At 41.0% G+C, this 21,335-nt stretch overlaps 1 protein-coding gene across 1 annotated transcript in view; it reads left to right on the top strand.

Moving 5' to 3' along the window:
* ADAMTS12 (ADAM metallopeptidase with thrombospondin type 1 motif 12) overlaps positions 1 to 21,335 on the top strand; it is a gene marked incomplete at its 5' end in the record, with an annotated part of 172,453 nt that overhangs the window by 100,554 nt on the left and 50,564 nt on the right. The window contains 6 exons of the mRNA XM_082497230.1: positions 122 to 265; positions 970 to 1,114; positions 6,047 to 6,139; positions 6,365 to 6,510; positions 7,368 to 7,537; positions 15,611 to 15,744. Coding sequence (XP_082353356.1) covers positions 122 to 265; positions 970 to 1,114; positions 6,047 to 6,139; positions 6,365 to 6,510; positions 7,368 to 7,537; positions 15,611 to 15,744 — 832 coding nt within the window. The remainder of the gene's footprint in view (positions 1 to 121; positions 266 to 969; positions 1,115 to 6,046; positions 6,140 to 6,364; positions 6,511 to 7,367; positions 7,538 to 15,610; positions 15,745 to 21,335) is intronic.

Raw genomic sequence — 21,335 nt, 5'->3', positions numbered from 1 at the left:
ATCTACAGCACACCAAGGGAAGAAGCAGCGTTAGTGTCTTTTTAAGCACAGTGTGGAATCCATAGATAGGTGCCAATCAGCCAATCAGCTGGAATAATTAGATGTCGTTTTTTTTCTCCAGTTTTGGTATCCAGCATGATGGAAAAGAGAATGACTGTGAGCCTGTTGGAAAGCGCCCATATATTATGTCCCGACAGTTGCAGTATGATCCTACTCCACTCACGTGGTCACATTGCAGCAAGGAGTACATCACACGTTTCCTAGAGTGAGTGATCAGGTTGTAGTATTTCCCTGAAATGATTACAACTGTGTATGAGATTTTTATGTGGAGTTCAAAGTAAATCCTGTATTATTACATTACTAGATGTATGTTTTTGTAGTGTGCTTGAGTTAATTCTCATGGTGGGCATACCCCAAGCTTATTGCTTACTTAGTATTTGGGGAAAGCTCCATTATATTCTTGTTTTCTGGAAATGAACTCAAATCTTGTCATATCAGCTCAGGTTTGGTGCAACCTGCAGCTTTTTGCAGTTATCAGGAAGAAAGAAGACTTTCCATCAAGGACGTTGATGGAACATCATAAACCTTGCCTTTGGCCACAATGACACATGCTTGACTTCAATTACTTGTTCAAATCCATTATGTTCTTTCTAAGAGCAGCAATATAGTATATCTTTAAGCAGAGGCTGTGGCATGCTCTAAAGCCACTGTGCAAACCATAATGACCTCATAATATTGCCACTGTGACAAGGTATATTTTGCCTTTGTAACCCTCCCTAACTAAATGGAGTACTGTTTGTTACCAGGACTTTAGCATATCTTAGCTGGAATCTGGACTATTTCCAAAGGCCATCTAAAAAATTACCATTAATTATTACATATTGAAAGTCCTTATAGAAGTGTCAAAAAAGTGTGGTTGCGGTTTGTTTTGTTTTGTTTTGTTTTTATTATGCAATTTTGGTCTTTTAGCCGTGGGTGGGGTTTCTGTCTGGATGATATCCCCCAAAAAGAAGTTTTGAAGTCCCCAATCATTGCTCCTGGAGTGATTTATGATGTGCATCACCAATGCCAGCTTCAGTATGGTTCCAATGCTACTTTCTGTGAAGATGTGGACGTAAGTGCTGTGTGTTTTTGCTTCATTCTCCTAATAAGAATTTAAGCTTCTTGAACAGGGTGGAAGTGCAGTCAGTTGAACCTCAGTTGCTAATTACAAATGCACTGTGTTCGGAGTCTCACAGGCTAGATGTGCAGTGCAGACATTGCCTAACACTGTTTTAACGCTGCTCTTGCAGATTCTGGAAGTGAGTTGTTGCACTGTTTGCCTTGTATTTTGCAGGACCTTTACTGAATCTGCCCCCATATCTGTTGTTAAACGCCTGTCCTTCAGTGGTGGAGTCATTTTGGTTTCAAACTTATAATACTGATGTTGGGTCAATTATCAATGCAGCTTAAATTCCATTTTAAAAATCAAGATGCTTCAAGCTTATAGCTTTTGACTGACCAAATCATTCTGGGAACAAATCTTCAGTTCCTGAAAAAGTTTTCTAAAGAAATCAGGGTTGTGCTCTCTTCCCATATGTCCTGATTTTTCACAGTCTTGATATTCTAACTACTTAAAGGAAATTTCAGTCCACGTGCCTTTAAGAATCTTTATTTTCTCATTAAACATGAGATTTTTATGTGGAATTATGTAATTTACAAAGTACCCTGGGGTTTGTCTCCCAGCACAGCAAAATGGTGTGGTGTGGAGATGCACAGGAGCTGTATAGTCACGAGAGCAGTATAGTCACAGCAGCACAACGCTGTACAAGAGCTAGGAGACACTGCAGAGTAATGGGTTATATTAGCTAAGGTGCAGAGGTATAGTATTTTAACTGTACCTAGCATTTTCAGAGCTATTTGGCTCCATGCAGCGTTTTTCTACATAGAACAGTTCAGAAACAGTGGTTTCAAGTGCTAGTCTAGCTAAGTGATCACTAATTTTTCCTGTGGTTTGGGCAGCAATATGCAGAAAACATTGCAGACAGCATCTGGCTTGCTCCCCCTGTTAAACAGGGCTGTGGCAGAAGTGGTGTTATGGCTATCAGCAGACAGAGCTGGAGTGTTTTTTAGGCAAGGCATTGTGCACAGCTGTGGACTGGGGACTGCTGATGTTGACTGTTTATTCCATTCAGGTAATTATGTGTATCCTCATCTACCCTTCTCTTAGGGAGATTATTTCTGATTAATCTTCTCAGCCTTAATAGATAATATGATTACTAATGTTGAACTGCAACTAGTGAATCTGAAGCAGGTATTGAAAGATTGCTTTCATTACCTGCTGTTCCAGTTTCCTCAGTTACTGTAATTTGTCTGTTGGTACAGATAGAAAATTAAAGTATAATCTTGCAGTATTGGTTCATTCTGTCTCTCCTTGGGTTTGAACCTGGTTGGCCTGTACTTTCGATGTCTCCTGATTAACCAATTGTACAGCTAGACATATGTCAGAAAATTAATTGGTATAATCTCATTTTCACATTTTACTGGAAGGCCTGTATTTTGCAGGTAGCTGCACTGTCAAGTAAAGGAGTTGTTAATAGTATAGTCTGCCTGGCATGTTGAATGATCAGTATAGTCATTTTGTCTAAGTGGTCTGACTGTTCTTTGCCTTTCCACTATTTACTTAATGCTCCCTCACTGACCAGGCTACGTTTGTTCTGTAACTTTTAATGTCTGATTGAGTTTGATCTGTGGATTCTCTTTGAAAGAAGAATCTGCATTTAGCTGGAGATGCCCAGGGGTTCAGTGATAACACTTAGAAAAGACTGAGGTTTAGAATTCAGATAGTGGTTTCCATGAACCATTTTGGTAGGAATTCCTCTAAGCATCTTGTGAAGTACCAAATATTGTCCCTCTAATAAGGAAAAGAAAAGCAAAATACAGATTAGGGGGAGGAATTTTCCAACTGGTAGGTAGATCTATAGCTTCCCATAGGACAGGTTGTAGGAGCTCTGAATCTTTATCTTATTGCCCTCTATCTCCAAAAGTTTCCACTGACTGCAGTGAAACTGCATTTTTTTGGACTTAACTTTCTTTGAGGCACAGACCCTGATCTCACAGACTGGGTGAAAAGAGTACACGTGAAGCTGATGATAAAAATCACTTGCCTTGCAGTGAGTCCATGGTAGAATCATGAATTTCTGGCTGTTACCTCCAAAACACAGTAAACAGTGCTTTTCCTTGTACTATTGTTATTCCAGTATTCTTCAAGGTGGAAAAAGCTCTGGTATGTGGAGATCAATATGGAAAAATTCTTCTAAAGCTAAAGAATTTCTTCCGTGAACTATTGACTTTGAAATCTGTGTCTGCACCAGATAAAAATGTAACTGTCAGTGGAAAGCTGCGTTCAGTTTCTGTTCCTTTCTCTGGTATCTGAAGCACAGTGCAGGAGTGCACTTCATACACTAAAAAGCACAAAACATATGCTATATACAAGCGTTAAAAATAAAGGATTAATTACATAATGAAAGAAAATTCATCAGCCAGAACATGTTGGTACCTCTACCATGTGTTGAATGAACCTGACAACGATGGCTTCACAAAGAGATGCTAAGTAATGCTGCTCCTGAGCTATAAACAGGGAACTGCAAAACAACCTTTGACTTGTATACATTGCCTGAAAGCAGCTAAATGAGCCGAGATGCGATGCCCCAGACATTGTATTCCAACTGGAGATTTGGAGTGGTTTGAGATGTTCTGTACTGTCAACTTCCTTTCCGGTGTTCTAGGTGAAAACCAAGGTGAACACACAATGCAGAAAGTAAATAAAAAGCAACTCTCTCAAAACAGACCATGCCCAAGCTTAGCTGTTTTAAATAGAAGCAGGTCAGAAACCAGCAGGCAAGTTTTGCCTTTCAGACTCGGCCAAATGTTGCTGCTATCTCACTGGGGCTGGATTTTCACAAGTTCACAGTTTCTGTGTTGGCTCCCAAACCTGGCGTGTTGTTTGCTCTGAGAATCCCAGTGGGAGCTGCTAGTGCGATCCTTCTTGTCAGCCCCTTTCTCTGAGGACACTTACAGCTGTCCCTGCTTCACAGGTAGGTGCTGCCAGCTCTGTTCCCTCTCCCAGTTCAAACACCCTCAGCCAAGACCTGGCCCAGAGCCTGTGGGCTTTTGCTTCTGCTGTCCCAGCTGGGAGTGCACACTCTCTCTGACACCCCTGGTTTCTCCAACTTGGAAGTGATCTTCCACACAAAGCCCATCTCATTCAGGCATTCCCAAGCATGCAGGGCCTCCTGCGTGTGAACCAGAAGAGAGGCTGGTGTGCATGCGAGCTGAGGAGGGGGGAACAGTCCTCGATGTTGGTCACGGAATCACGGAATCACAGAATCACGGAATTTTCAGAGTTGGAAGGGACCTCTAGAGATCATCTAGTCCAACTCCCCTGCTAAAGCAGGATTGCCCAGAGCACATTACTCAGACTGCATCCAGGCGGGGCTTGAAAATCTCCAGGGAAGGGGACTCCACAACCTCCCTGGGCAGCCTGTGCCAGTGCTCTGTCACCCGAACTGTAAAGAAGTTTTTCTGTGTATTTGAACGGAACTTCCTGTGTTCTAACTTGTGCCCATTGCCCCTCGTCCTGTCACTGGGAACCATTGAAAAGAGCCTGGCTCCATCCTCCTTCAAGCCACCCTTTAGATACTTGTATGCCATAATAAGGTCTCCCCTCAGCCTTCTCTTCTCCAGGCTAAAGAGTCCCAGCTCTCTCAGCCTTTCCTCATAAGGCAGATGCTCCAAGCCCTTAATCATCTTAGTTGCCCTTCGCTGGACTCGCTCCAGCAGTTCCCTGTCCCTCTTGAACTGGGGAGCCCAAAACTGGACACAGTATTCCATTTGTGGCCTCACCAGTGCAGAGCAGAGGGGGAGAATGACTTCCTTCGACCTACTGGCCACACTCTTCCCTATGCAGCCCAGGATTCCATTGGCCTTTTTGGCGACAAGGGCACATTGCTGGGCCATGGATAATTTACTGTCTACCACGACCCCCAGATCCTTCTCCTCAGAGCTACTTCCCAGCAGGTCCGCCCCTAACCTATACTGGTGCCTAGCATTCTTCCTTCCCAGGTGCAGGACCTTGCACTTGGTCCTTGCTCTCTAGACTATAGTTCTGATTAAGTGAAGAAGACTTGTTATAAGGTAGCTGTAATATTTCTTGCCCTGCTAGTTTTGTTGACTCTCAGAAGTTTCTGTCCTTTCTGTGGAGTTGACCACTGCACAGGGAGCAGCAGCTGAAATGCTGTGCTTTGCTGGCAATGTACTGCATTAAACTGGCACCAATTTCTGAGTAACTTCATATGCAAGTGTTCACTGACCAGAGCCCTTACTTTACCCAGACCACTCGGCTTTTTCTCTGCCAGCTAGCCTGGACTGCTTCTTTTAGATTATTTCTTTGCTGTCTGCTTGACTGATGTTTTAAGAGACTTGTGTTTTGCTCTCTTTTTCCTGATGCAGTTTTGGGACCTCCATGAATATTAACCTGGCTGTTGTACTTGGAAGAACTTGGAGAGTTGTTTTCACTTACCTGCCTAGTTCCTTTAACCTTTGATTTCACTGTACGTTTTCAGGCAGACAGCCATGCAAAAACTGAACATTGTATTCATTAGTACTCATGAAATGAAAATAATACAAACTCTGTTCACCTTCACTATGAAACTTTGTAAACTTCACTATGAAACTTTGTAAAGCCATTTTTCCTGTGTGTAGCTGGGAGCTGAGCAGCTGATGAGGAGAATATTTAAACTCACATTGTTCAGATAATTCACTTGATAGAAATTCTGCGCAGTTTTGTATTTGTCAAATAGTCCCTCCTTGTACTCTAATGAGGAGTGCCTAAATTTGGACCCTTGGTGGGTCTTAACTTTTGGAAAACCCTGAACATCTGTCTCTGGAAATGCAACTCTTGTAAGGCTTTGTAAATGGATGTACAAAACGGTGGGAGGCTTTTGAAAATCTTGTCCACAGGAGTTCAGCTCTGCTTCAGACTGCTGCAGTTTTCTTTCTTTTCCAGAACCTTTGCCAAACACTCTGGTGCTCAGTGAAAGGCTCCTGCCGCTCCAAACTGGATGCAGCTGCAGATGGAACTCGATGCGGAGAAAACAAGGTGACTGTGAGCCACGCTGCCTGCAAGTTGCACTGCCTGCAAAGGGCAGTGGAGGAACCATGAGTAGCTCTGCCATTGTCTAGCATGAAGGAGGGGCATCCTGTGACATCTCCATTTACCTTTCCACATTTTTGACCTTCAGGGACAGAAACGACAAATAATTCACAATAACATTTTCCTGCAGTAAAAATCTTAAGCTGTTTGTCCTTTCTGTTCTCTCTGCAGTGGTGCTTCTCTGGTGAGTGCATTACAGTAGGCAAGACTCCTGAAGCAATCCATGGCGGATGGGGCGTTTGGTCATCCTGGTCCCATTGCACAAGGACATGTGGGGCAGGAGTTCAGAGCGCAGAGAGACCATGCGATAACCCAGAGTAAGATGAGTGCACAATCTTTTCTTACCTTTTACTCACGATCTTTGAGGTACTTATGACATTGGAAACTCTTTTGTATGAGACTGTTATCAGCAGGTGCCACAGCAAAACAGACACTGACCACCGCTCCTTCCCAGTTAAGTGTACCTGTGTGAAATTCAGTTAGCTCACCTTCTACAGTCATTATCTTGTTCTTTAATCCTTACCCTCCATGGGGCTTATTTCTAAATAAAATGAAAAAAATCCTGTTGTTTAGCATTCAGACTTTGCAGAAATAATAGAAATGTTGCTTTAATAGTACTGCCATGAATAAATAAATGTCCTCAAACATTGGGTGAGGACAATAGCTAGCAAATCTGTTCCTGAGGGAAATCAAGGACTCGTCTTTCATGTTTTGTTCTAGTCATCAACTTTACTTGAACTTCATACGCGTGAGTTAATAGGTACAGACCATGAAAAGCAGAATTTTGTAACACGTATCTGAGTTCATGAAGAACCTATGTCTTATTGTCAGAAATCACTAAGAGGGTGCCTAACAGCAGAAATCACTTGGCTTTTCTGGAAGAAGTGCCAAACATTTGGAAAATGTGTTTTTTTGGGTGGAGTTCATTTGATAAGGTAATTTGTTGTGAGCTCAGCCGGGCAATGTATCAAGCACTTCTTTGGAATACAGGGTTTGTCTAGATCTCTGTGTGCCATACTGGCATGTTTGAGCACTTGAACATGTGAACAGGATCTCTACCTTCTCAAGGATTCAGATTCATCTTGTTACCCCGTTGGAACCTGAAAGACGGTGCTCTTTTAAAACTACTTTTTACCCAGAATTTTACGTCCCAATCTCAATGTTCCTTTTCTAGACCACAGTTTGGAGGAGACTACTGCACCGGAGAAAGGAAACGCTATCGCATGTGTAACATCAGCCCTTGTCGCAAAGGCTTGCCAACCTTTCGTCAGATGCAGTGCAGTGAATTTGATACAGTTCCCTACCAGAATGAATTCTACCACTGGGTGCCCGTTTATAACACAGGTACGAAGCTACAAGTTGTTTAATATCTTGTGTAAAAGGTCAAATTACAAACGTATGAGAAACCTCTGTGAGAGCAAGAAGTCACTGAATTATAAGTCTTTTAATTAATTAGAGAGAAAAAAATGGTGTGCTTCCATATGCAGGTGTGCCTTTTGTGTATACACAAAGGCAGTGGTTCTCCTCTACACATAGATATTTCTGCAAAACTCTAGTGATAATGGCTGTGAGTGTAACTACCCAGTTCCTGGAAAAATATTGTGGTAAGAAAAGCTATTGAAGTGACATCTGTACTAATTGTGTGGGATAAACCTAAACCATCTTTTCCAGTGTCAACCACAGAGCAGTAAGTACAGTAGTGTAGTGCAGAGCTGCATGTTTGGACCGGCAGGCATTGCTGCACCAAACAAGTAGAGCTCTTCTGCTGCACAAACGCAGCTTTACTGCTTCGAAACTCAGATCTACACAGTAAGCGTACCTGGGACCACACTGAGGAAGTAATACCTCGGCAGGTTCAGTATCGTACTGCCCTGTATTGTAGAGATGTAGAGACAGGATCGATGCCTCTGCCTTATAACTTGCTTTGTAACAGCTAGCTACTAAATACAGGGATAATAGTTATTACCGTGCAGATTGATTCTTGGTGTATGCATAAATGTAAGGAGTAGATTATCCAGTAGAAGCTACCAATATTTATTTTTTTTAATGAAAAAATAAACCAGTCAGGGAAGTGAAGCTCAAGATAACTTTCACTTTTGTTTGCCAATAGTATTTTTCAGCATGTTCATTGCATTTTCACATTTATTGGCAGTTCTGAATAGGTTTCTTAAATTTCCGCTACAGTTTCAATTTCATCTAACAAATACACCATTGAAGATGAACCTGGAGCAGTCAGAGTTCCAGGAAAATTTCTGATGAAAGATGATATGGTTGATAGAAAAACTTATTCAGAAGGACTCTTAGTAAAACAAACCATGGTAAATGCTAACAGCCTACAGCTTTGTCCAAAGCCGAACTCATAAACCGTTTTCTGCAGTCGCCTGTTACTGAAATTGGGATTCCAGTCCTCTCTGTTACTGATGTGTACCACTGCAGGGTACAGCCTTAGTTCTGTTCATGTCCTCTCTAGGGCAGTGCTGCAGAAATGGTAGTTCTGTGTGTGCATTTGTTGCAGAAGGTCTGCTTTTAAAGGGCATTAAGAATCATGAATCAAATGCTTCCTGCACACTGGAAGACAGGCCAGTGGTGTGTCCATGCCGTATTTAAATAGAGCTGATTAGAGCTTTACAGACAAACCACTTATCTTTAGAATGCTGGGTTGCTGAACCTGGTATATTTCATCTGGAAAATCCTGCGTTTCAGTGACCTTTTGCAAAATCCTTCAAATACCAAGCAAATATTTTTTCTATGGCTTAAAAAGCTTTTTGACTGTTTTCACCAGTTTTCTCAGCAGCCAGACTTTCAGTATAGGGTTACATGTCTCCCCTATGATCTGTGAGGTCCTTAACGTTTGCAACTTCATTCTTATATTCCATTAACAGCATTTGAAGTGTTTTTTTGCTGCTAAACTATAACTTAAAAAAATTCTGGCTTCCTCACATAGGCAGGCTCGCCTAGGAACACTCATCTAGTCAGGGAGTTGGCTAAATCCTGTGCTGATCCTTCATCTGACGTCATCATTGTATGATTGAGGATGGGTGGGTATTATAGGCACACTGCTTCCAGTTTTGTCCAGCCAACGTTACTCCACTGAAATACATCTGAGAACTTTCCTCCCATTTTAGTTTCAAATTTGCTTTCACCTTCCATTGGTTGCTAAAGATACCCTGGGCAAAAAAACTTGAAATAGATTAATGAAACAATGCTCTCTTGTGAGATGGAGCAGTTTGAGCCTTTCTTAGTGTTAGTGTTTGTCTTAAAAAAAAAAAAAAAAAAAGACTTTAAAAGCAAACCAACAACCTGTTGTAAACCCCCCACAAAAAAAAGAGCTGATGTTTCAGGGCTCTGGAGACTTAATCACCGTGTTCATCATATGTACACCAATCTTTGTTAGCGTACACCGGCTTCCCTTGCTTTTCCCTTTAACTAGTGCAGTCAGTTTCAGACTTTTCACACCACTGTTAGTACTTTAGCTTGCTGCCAAGAAGGTTTGGGCTTGTGTTTTATTATCAGGCATTTTAAATCTTCACATGCTGCACGTGGGATATAAGGGGAAAAGGAAGTATCATGAAGCTTTCCCAAAACCTGAGCGCACAAAACAGTTTTTGTGTGGAAGCATCTAGTTGAGGAGATGAAACCCTGAACTAGACATTTTGTGACATTTTAGACATTAGGTGTTCCTTCATCCTGCTGAACAATAAATTATCTAGATGGTCACAGTTCTCTCTCCTGGCTTTAATGTCATATCTTACATAAGCCATAATGAATTTCACATAACGAGGCACTGTCGTAATGTCCTTTTCTGTTGTGTAAATTGTACCTTCAGAAGAGGACAAACACTCTTTTTTGAATAGCTTATGATTTAATATACGGTGAGATGTAACAAGCAGCTTCAATGAGCAACCTGGCAGAAAAACAGTGAATGACATCTCACCGTTACCTAGGCCAACTATATTTAAGGTTCCAACTGGGATTTTCCCTTCTGTTTTCAGTGAGTTTGGGCCTGTTGGGGAACTTGCATAGTCCTATTGTGGATTTGCCTCAGAGCACAGAAACCCACGTGCTCAAGCTGGAGCTCCTGAGTATCAACATGAAGGGGACTTCCAGGTTCAAGGGTGGCTAAAGCATCCAGCAGCTCTGACTGGGGAATTTTCTGAATTGTTTTCGTGACCCAGGCCCCTACTTTGACGCTTTAGTCAGACTTTGGTGTTTCTCTTGCCATTAGGCTGACCACACATTTATTTATTTCATACCTTTTGGCAGGTTACATTTATCTGAATCTGATAGCTTCTCAGGGCTTAACTTCCATGTAATAAGTATGAGTCCTACACTGAATCCTATAAATACCTTTCTTTTCTCAATCAGTGCCAGGATCATCTCAGGTAGTGGCAGATAGGGGTTATGTTGCTGAAGTGTTTTAAATTTCATATTTCTTCCAAAATATATCTGTGTATCTAGTAAGATTTGTACTGATATGATCACAGGGGCTGAGCTAGCAGGGTGAGGTAATGTTTCTGCTTTGAAATTAAATTTTCTTTTGGAGTTCCAAGTTTGGTGAGAGTGATAAAGTAGCTTCACCTCAGCCTTCTTTCCCTGTTTCGTCTGTGTTTGGTAATTGTCTTTTCTAATTTTCTTTGTTCCGGATTTCCTCCTCCAATTCTGAGTTCTCACAGAAGTGAGAGTTTGTAGAGGCCCCCCCTCTTCCCTTCCTTGTGAAGCAGGAAAAAATATTGAAGCCTTATTGTCCACTGGCAGACACATTAGTCACATCCTTCTCGGTCAGGTTAAGCTGGATCCTTCCTGCATGTGAACTCATGGGAGTCAGCTGTGAGTAATTTAAATTAGGAAGGCAATATATTCCTTTCTAGTTATTTCCATGATGTTCTGTTTACACTTGGTGAATCTGAGCTCCATTATAATATGCACAGGGAAAAAAAAAATCACATGCCTGAATTTGGGGATTTTTACTCAGCTTTGCTGGCTTGCTTCCTCAGTCCCCTTCTGATTACAAATAAGTCACTGGCCACTTATGGAAGGTCTGTGGCTTGGGGTTCCATTACGTCTGGGTTTCTTCTATGTATTAGATGATTGGTCTTGTCCCTGTTCAAATCAGCAGCATAATCTTGGTGCAGAATACGGGTACTATGGATAAAAGTCAGGATGTCTTTTTTTCTAGGCTGCTGAGTGGTGCTGGCACCTCAGCTAAAATCTTATTTCCAGCTAGGAGCAATGCAGTGCCAGAAGGATGCGGCCAAACTGGAGGAGGTTTACAAGAAAGCAACATGGAATTCAAATGATTTGAGAAACATAGTTTATGGGAAGGGTTGAGAAAAGGAAGTTTTGCTCTAGAAAAGAGAAGATGGAGTGAGGTAAATGTCAACTAGTTGAATATCGTTTCTAAGGGTATATAGCAAGCGTATCCCCGAGCTAGTAGAGATACAGGCTAGCAAGACTGCATGGCTCCATGCAGTGTTGTGCTCAGGTCTGGAAGAAGCTGTCGAGATCTAAGCACTTCTGTGCCCTTGTTAACTGGCTTCAAAAAACAGGACCCTGTGGTCTTATCAGCTCAGTTTCAATGTATCCCTTCTGCTTTCAAACTTGGATTTGGCATCAAGTTTTCTGTCAGTGTACTTCAAACTGCAGCTTCCCATCCCCTCCACTCAAGCAGTACAGGAATCCCCAGAAAGAGGTGGATCCAGCAGTTCTTCACGTCCATGAAACGTAGGACAAGCAGAAACAGCCAAAACAGCACAAGGGAACTTTAGGTTATACAATGAGAAATAGTTGTTGCTGTATGGATGGTTAACCATTAGAGGCAGGTTACCTAGAAAGTTTGAGGAATTGATATTATCATTGTAGATATAAATGCAATCTAAGCAGGAGCAGTCTAAGTGTTTTGATCCTACTTTGGTGTGGAAGGATGGATAAAACTCTGTAGGCTTTACCCAGGCAGAAATCAGATCTATTTAAATGGGAATTTAGTGTGCTTTTTCTGAACAGGGGTTGTGTGACAATGGTCATTACTGCGTGTTCACAGATTGGATCTGGTATTTCATGCATATGTTGAATTGCATGAATTTCTGCATATTTTGCCCTGAAAGTTACTAAGATGACAGACTTTTTGTTAAAGTCTCATCATGAAGTAACCAAATTTGCTGAAGTAACTGAAACTAAACCAGCTGCTTTAGTGAGTTACTTTTGAGCAACCCTAGAGTTCATATTGATCTCAGTTTTGTCTATTTAGATTTTCAGGACTGAAATAAGATTTAGAAAATTTGAATTCAAGGTCAGTCTTTGCTTTCAGGTTCTTCCATCATTTTGGAAAATGTATTTGTTTTCTTTGTGTGTCACTTCTCTATATGAAAATAGGAGATAAAAGTATTTTCTGCATCTGTGTCTGTTTTGTGTTTAAAATGTTAGACTTCTTGAGGACAGTGGCTGATTCTGGTACCGTTTATTTACAGTCCTAGAATAATGGAGCCCTGATCTTTTGTTAGGTCCCTGAGCTCAGCTGTAAAAAAAATAATGATAGATAAGTAAATAATTTTAGAAAATGGATGGCTAATACAATGCTAGGATAATTTCCTCAGTGGTGCCCTAGCCAGCCTTCTATGCAGATGAAATATCAAAATAACCTGGAGAATGATGACAGGAGTGTAAATACTGGATAGGATTGAGTTTGTGGAGGGGGAGCAATATCCTTTCATTTCCAGTGGGACTCAGTAGAAAACTGACAGGAAGAAAAGCAATACAAAATTTGTGGGTACAGGTGGGATCTAATTTTATATCAGTTACTACAGTTAGGAAAACCAGGAAAGCTTTCACGCCAAGAAAGCCCTTCTTTGAATCATGAACCTTTGCAGGTCTGAAAGTTTGCAAGTTATTTATTTTTAATTTTTATTTTGCCTTAGTAAGGGAGTTATCTTGCTCTGCGAACTTTTTCTGAGTTATATACTTAGAGCATCATAGTTATGACAGGAATATGTCAGCGGTCAGCACTGCCTGTTTTTTCTTGCTCAGTGATTTCTGAAATGAAATTTGGTACCATCTTGCTTGTTATGTCAACACACAGCTAGGGAGGAGATCCAGTTAACAAACTGCTGCTCTGTGTATTTCATTACAAACAATGTAAAAACTGAAATGGCTTTATGCAAAGTCTTTGTCCATCAGGATTGATTCTGAGCAGGTAATGGACTAGCTGGGATTCTGGGATTCTCCTTTCCATAAGGGTATTGTGCTTTGTGTTTAAAAAAATGGTGCATTGAGAAGGTAAGCAAGGTGAATCAAAATTCAGACCGCTAAAGTAATCAAATTAGCCACATGGTCAGAAAAAGATTTCTGCAGATATAAGTAAAATTACTTGTATCGCTTATCATGACAGCTCTTATCAGAACAACTGGTGGATGTTATGGCTGGCAGTTTTCACAGAGGGGCCAAGGGCTGATAACGATTACAAACTTTATGTTCTTGCCTGAAACTCTTTTGTAGCGCCATCTCCATCGATATTCTTGAACATGACTCATATCACCTTGAATTCCACGAGTTTTGTAACCTTGGTCCATGTGTATCCTCTGTCTCTAATCACTTTACTGCCCTTTACAAAGGCATCTTTGTTTGAGAAGCCACAAGTACAACATTGTCCTAAGATGCCATTTTAGCTCTACTGACAAGAGGGAAAAGACAAAACTCCCCATTAAAGTTTTGGATTTCCTTTAGTGTCCCTTTTTTATTTTTTGGGCCCTAGTTCTGCAGGGATTCTGTTTATATACATGAAATTCATAGTTTTAAAGCTCAGGCTGTGTAAGATTCAATCCTTGAGCTGTGACTTTTGTGCACTGCGTGGTGCTGTGCATATGTTGGTGCTGTGCAAACCAGAGCAATGAGAGCAAATTTCTCCATTCCAAAGAATAAACCATTTTGTAGGAAATTATTTAGTTTCTTTGCATTACCAAAAGTTTCAATTTCTCTATTACTAGAAGTTCCTCTAATTTTAAGCACAGTTCTTTGTATGACGCAAGCCAGGTCAACAAAGGAGGAAGGGGAGGAAAAGGGAGAAAGAAACTCATTAGCCAGATTGTGGAAGATGTATAGTTACCCTGCATCCCTCGAAGACCAAGAGAGCAGCTTTTGTCGGCTCTGTCAGGCACAGGGTGAAACTGTCACTCAGCAGAGGAACCTCTGCGACACACAGGGAGGTTGTGTTAAAACGGCTCAATAATGGTGCCTTGAAGTCCCTACTTTACTGGTGGTTTTAAGGCCCACTGCTTTGCTCAGCAAAGCATTTCAGTTTGCTAAGTGTGAACAAATTGCTTTAGCACCTGGCTAGACTGGGGTCTTGGAATAGACCAAAATCAGAAGACAGGTCCTCTGTTGCTGTCCCTCATCAACATGACAGTGGATGAGGGTTTTTTTTCGGTCAGATAGCTGTGGCTCTGCTCGATGCTTTTCAAGGAGTGATATAAGGGCAGAGATTATATTGGTCTTAGCTTTGACCCTGGTTTCAGTTCTAACTCATCTTCCACATACACAACTTATTTACCAAGCTTGTGTGCTTTGACTCTCTGAAGCCTGAATTTCAAAATTTCTCATTCCCAAGGGCCAGTGTCTGTGAGGCAGGGCAGGGTGTGTTTGCCTCTCCTTACTCCGTGGATAGAATAGACTAAGGCTGGTCCGTTGCAGAAAATCTTATTTCAGAGATCCACAGATTGCTTCTGCTACAACTTTTCTCTTCTCTGTTGTTTCTGTGCATATCTATCCAAGAACAGCCTGGGTCTGTCAGACCCACCAATATTATCCCCATTTTGTAAGGTGCCAAGCAGGAAAAAAGTCCAGTGTTTGAAATAATTTATGAAGTGCCAGAAAACAGCTGAAAATAAGCAGTGATGTGACACTCTACTGACACGCAGAAGATCAGAAGCAACCGTTTGACTGCTCTCTGAGAGAGGCTGGCAGCAGCGATGAGCAGTTATAAGTCATCTCTGAAACGATTCAGTCATCAGCCGGTGGGAAACTGTTGCTTGTCACTGTCCTTGGCAATCTCACCCACAGATTCCTCCTTTCCCCTCACTAATGACAGTTGGGTTTGCTGATTTCCCATTCCTTTCTCCGTCACAGCTGACAGCCTCATTACTGCTCGACTCAGCCAGCTGGCTGCTAACGTGAGAGCGTGGAGCCGTGCGGGCACCAGCCTCCGGCTGCTTCCTAGAAGTCCACAAGTGGCATTTATCAGGCTTGTGTCACTCTGCTAGCAATATGACCCTGGCTCTGCTAACTGCTTCTAATTAGGCCATTTCGGTCAGCGAACACCAGGGGCAGTGAGTGGATGGTGCGGTAAAGACATACTGTCGTTCTCTGTGCATTCCAGTTCAATGTCCCTCTGAAGTATTTTCGAAGAAAGTATCTTTGGTTTCCTTTCAGCAAACCCCTGTGAGCTCCACTGTCGCCCAATAGATGGCCATTTTTCAGAGAAGATGCTCGATGCAGTCACTGATGGTACTCCTTGCTTTGAAGGAAGGCACAGCCGAGATATCTGTATTAATGGCATGTGTAAGGTATTGGGTATGTTTGCATGTTTCTTTCTCTACAATTTTATTTTATAAAGTTATGGGAAAATGTTTAACAAATTTTTTGGAGGATCGAGGCCAAGTACTCCATTTTATCACATTTTTAGTCATCATGGAAACAAGTTTCTAGAAACAGCTTTTCCAAGTAGACATAAGAGTTCTTTCCATCCTTTTTAATGAATCCATTAGACTGAGTGCTAATTACTTTTTGGTACCCTTTAACTCCTGTCGTCTTCTTCTTCTTCTTCCATTATTTTAAGACATCAATTTAAGAAAGTCTGTTTGTTTCTGATGCGATGTAGCTTTAAGGTTGTAATTGGTGTCACCACTCCCTGTGGGCTTTTTTTATGAAAATGCAGTTTAACATTACACATTATGTAGCAGTTCTGAACTGACTTATAATAGGATCAGATGTTTGCTCCTGAAGGCAGTAAAAATTATTTCATTTTGCAATAGTAAATTGAATAATGCTGTACAATGAGATAATGGGCAAACACAGAGCATATAGTTCAATAATGTTCTGTTTATTGAAGAATGAAGTATGAAGTTCTCTGTATATTCTGCATGTTGATAGTTGGTTTCCAGGATGATGTGTGCATTTGTGGCATTTGAAGGTGTGTTCTGTAAATGCTGTAACATGCACAGTCTTAGCATTGGTTTTAGTTAATTTCTTTTAAGTAAAATTAGTATTTTACTTGCAAGGGATGTATTTACAGCTACTATTTATTTCTTCCAACTGGGGGTTTGTGTCCTGTACCCACTTGAAGCCTGATATTTTTTTTGCTTTTAACATCTTTGGAAACAAAAGCAGGACTTGGTGTCTTGTAGAAACCACATTAGCTTACCATAGGGAGCTTGGGATTGTACGTCCTAAGTCATTGAATCATATAAAAATACAACTAGAAGGGACTTCAAGAAGTCTCATATTTCCCATTACAGAATCATGTTCCTTTTTTGATGTTTTTCACATGCTTTTCTTAAAGACTTCTAGTGATAGAAAGTCCACGTTTTTAATAGGTCATTGGTATATCCTCTCCGAGGACTTTCTGTTTTAGTAGAATGCCAGTGAATCAGAAAGCAGCAATAAAAGGTTTGTTTTAAGCTTTTCTCGCAGGGCATGCATTTGTGAAAGGGAGTTACCAAGATTCTGCTCAAATTCACAGTGAAGAGATTCTTCTTGACTTTGCTGAGAGCCAGGGTGGGCCTTTTAACTATGATAGTGAAAGACCTGCCCTGCCCCTGAGCTCTTCAAGACAGATGGAAACACATCGTTAGCATATTGAAATGTGTAGTAAATGTTGCATGACATATCAGTGCTTTTAACCTTCACTTGGAATAGGCCAAGTGCTAAACTCCAAAGGCTGTCTTTGTGGTGTTACAATTTCATTTTTTGATTTCAAGCCCCGTGGACTGGGATCACTATCGTTAATTTTAGTTTCCATATGCTTTCTGTATTGAACCTTGCCTGTGACACTACCTATTTTAGAAATAGCAAAACTTGATTAATTAGAAGCAATAGATCAGAGGTGAAAGGAAAGCTAACTCTTAATTGCAGTTTGTAGATCCTAGATATACTATAGTATTAACAGTTCTGGGGACTCAAAGCCTTTCTAAAAAATTTATTGCAAGGTACCGGTGCTATCTTAAATACAGATTTGTCAGCATTTCACATGTTGACTACTGCTTTACATCTTCTGACAAACAGATTTAATTGGAGTCAGAATCATGGAGTGAACAATATAATCATTCAACTGCCACAGATGAGACCAAATGATGAATAGGTAACCCAAAGCTCGCATTTCTGAAAGACAGTGTGCTTTTATCTGAAATAGGTACCCAACATAACACTTGAGAAGAAACTTTTTCAAGTATCTGTATAATTCACTAGTAGTTTAGTCCAGCTAGTTAAATGCAATACATACATTACAGGTTACATTGAATACATCTGAAAATGCTTTTAATATAATTAGTCTGGTACATCATTCTTGTACTCTGATAGCAACATGTTGCTAATGATGTGAAAAAGGAGTTCACAAACATTAATAGCAATGTCTATTAAAGCCTGTTTTGGTTTCCAGTACTGTATCTCACAAAAGCACTTCATATTTGTTCTGAGTACTAAAGTAACACTTCACTTAAGTCTGAAATAGAACAAAAAATCAAAATGGTGAGATGTTGTACATTAGACCCGCTGTCCATATCACTCACATGTGTTTGGTATGCAGAGTAGCTCTTTTTTAACAACAGAGTTCAAGTTTTCCTAGTCGATATGTCAAAACCAAATAGACTCAGATCCAACCAAGAATTTAATCTCCTAAATTCAGCTGGTTTTGATCTGATTTTGCCGCTTGCCATGGTTTTATTCAGAGCAACAGAGAAATTTTTCTTACCTTGATGGCTAAATGTGGATTGAGGTGCCTCATTTTAGCTACCTGAGGTATACTGAGTGCTTTCCTAGCCACCTTGGCAAAGCCATAATGTGCATTTTCAAGTGGGAAGTAAGTACGGACAGACACTAGCACTGATTCACTTGGCCCTTGCAATTTGTCCAATATATGGGTCCTAATTTTTTAGAAATGCTGCCTATGCCTCAGTGCAGAAGGAAGTCTTACCAGTGAGGTGTTGGTATGGTATTCCTTTAGAACTTGCCTTAATTCAAAGACAAGCTTTAATAACTCATTTGGGAACCTGGCATATAAAATAGCTAGGTCCTCTCTCAGATTTATCCTTACACAGAAGAGGAGTTCCCTAAACCCATGTAACACTGTTAAATCATTCAGTGCTGGAACCAGTGCCTGCAAAGGGGGATCTCAAAGCTAGTGCCTGCAGTTGCAACCATCTTTTGCTCCAGGTGGTGCTAATAAGGAGATGAGAGATGCAGTCCCCTTAATCTTTTTATTGTATTTGCACATGGCCTTTCTTCAGGTACCTTCTTAGATCCCCTCCTGTTGTGGTGTCTGACTTATAAATCGCTTTAAGTGGAAGAAGTCAACATGGTCTCTGTCAGTAATTTAATCTAAAATCATAAAGATAAACCGTGACTAGTTTGCTATTTAACCATATTCCTCCACAGTCATCCATTGAGTGTCACTTTCCCCCCTTATTTAGAAGATCTTTAAAGTACATATCCTGTCTTGCTGTGTTTTAAATTATACATCACAAGTGCACTCTTAATTCTTACTAGAGCAGTCAGTTGCTCCCCCAGTCTTAATAAGCAAAGATATTGCCCCCAGTGTATGTTTGTTGAGCAGATACCTACGTGACTGAGGAATTTCATCAAATACAAGCCATCGCATCATCTGAAAGTGGAGACTTACATGTTGCACGCACTGAGAGAGTGCAGACACTGAGGGTGGAGGACGTGGCATCTCTGCTGTTTCTGATAGGCATTCATCTCCTGAACAGAATTTTAATAGGCTTAAATGACCTTCAGTCATGCAAATCTGTGAGCTGTTCTCTGTGGTAATTCACGATTGTTACATTGGGAGACTAACATCTTGGAGAATTACACAGCTGTGTAGTACTAGGGAGGAAAGTGGTTTTTTCCCTTGCTGAAAAGCAGATGACACATCTCAGATTTTCTTGTCGTAGCGTTATGACCTCTCGCTATGTATGGTTCAGTCTCCTCCTCCCACTGCCAGCCCAATAGGACGTTGATTCAGACCCATCCAGACAAATTATAAGAGAAATAGGCAAATCAGGACACATTTCTCCCCATTCAAGGCAATATCATGGTCAACATGCCATGAACATGATTTCTTTATTTGGAAGCCAGTGGGGGAGACAAATGGAAGGAAGAAGTTAAAAGTGCAATGTGGCATCCACGTAACTTTGCTATTCAGGCAGTACATCCAGGCCATAGCCTTCCATGACTACGAGGACTTTTTGTATCGGCCCCCTGCTGCCAATCTGACACAAAAGTCTCTCCCTCTGGAAGTGGCAAAAGGGTAATATCTCTGACTGTTTTCCCTTTAGTCACTGAGCAGCAGGAAAGAAATTGTTTCTCCTTCCTGTAACGCAGCCAGGCAATTCGGGTTATTATTTCTGCCTCGGCACTGTGTACTGGGACCAGAAATAAAGCTAGTCTCAGGTGCGTGAAAAAGGCTCTTGGTCAATGGGGCAATGGCAGAGGGCTGCGTGGAGGGATGCTAATTTGCGCTGCGCATGCTATGGCACACAGTGGTTGCTGCAGCACAGCATCTTTCACTGGCAGAGGGTGCACAAGGACATAAGTGTGCAAAAGAATCAGAGCCTAATTACTGCTGATTTTTTTTTCTTGTTTTATAACCTGCATTTAGTTTCCAGATCCCTTTTAATAAGCAATTTGGCAGAAATTTGAGGCACATTATTTAAGGCAGTTTTAGAAAACATGGCTACTGCATATCTAGAAGAACCAGAAGAATGAGGAAAGCAACAAGGAGGAATGATCTAGAAATTAATCTAATGGATGACGAAAATAATGTGATAGTCACTGGAGTGGGAAAGTAAAACATGGCCTGGAAATTAAAGTTCATGTAAATGTACTTAGAATGAATGACTGCTGGAGCTGTTTATTCTGGCACATGAGAATATACACTCTGTGATGGTCATTAATGGTCTTGTAAGATGAGGCCGTGTTGCTCAATGTGAAGGTCATTGCACCACCAGCAGCACCCCAGAGCTAGGGAATAAAATGAGGGCTTTATTTGCTGTGACACAGTAAATTGCCTGCCCTGCCACAGTTGTCTACGGTGCCTCATTCCTGGGGATCCGTGCACCTCACCCTGCCGCGTGTATAGGTAAGAATGTGATGCCTGATCAGATACAAATTATGTTTCAAATACCAGAGCAGAAACAAAATACAAGCTTCCATGGTTATAACTGGAAAGGACAAAGAGATTCCCTTCATGCCATAGCGATGTCATATTTTGGCACCATGATATGTTGCTAAACGAAATGTGACAGAGACACTAATTGGCACCCCAAAGGCAGGAAAGTGATGATACTGTGGTGCTGCTACCGGACTCATTTGCTAGTGCCAGTGCAATGGTTCAGGACTAATTTGTCCAGCGTTTGAGGATCTTTACACTACACAGTACTCACAAGGCAAATATGCTCAGTGATGTTCATTTCAAAATGTCTGACTGACAGCCTGAACTAGGTAAATTATTTCTGGATGCAACCACTCAAACAAGCGTGAACAGTAAATAAAGACAAAGAGAAACCTTTTCAAGAATGCGCATCTTCTACCAGAAAATGCTAATTTGGCAAAAATGATGCGATTTGAAGACAAGTCATTCTTTTTAAGAAGTTCAAAAGAGAAGCTCCAAAACACTCATTAGTAATATTTCTTAATAGCAAAACATGAAGTGCAAGGGTTCCCTTTCCAGATTTTCTCCAACTTTCTGTTTAATGGTGAATATGTACATAGAATAGAAAATAAACGTCAACTTTCAGGACTCTTCAGAGAGAAGGCTGGTTACTCTTCTGGTCTAATAGTAAACCTGATCACAATGACTTTACTAACTGTTTGTAGGTGATTAACAAATATACTGATAGTGCAGTAAATATACTGCAGAATGCATCTCTTTGAGAAAATA

The sequence above is a fragment of the Vanellus vanellus genome (assembly GCF_965231255.1).
Source record: "Vanellus vanellus genome assembly, chromosome: Z".
Taxonomy (NCBI): domain Eukaryota; kingdom Metazoa; phylum Chordata; class Aves; order Charadriiformes; family Charadriidae; genus Vanellus; species Vanellus vanellus.
This window is presented reverse-complemented; position numbering and strand designations above follow the sequence as displayed.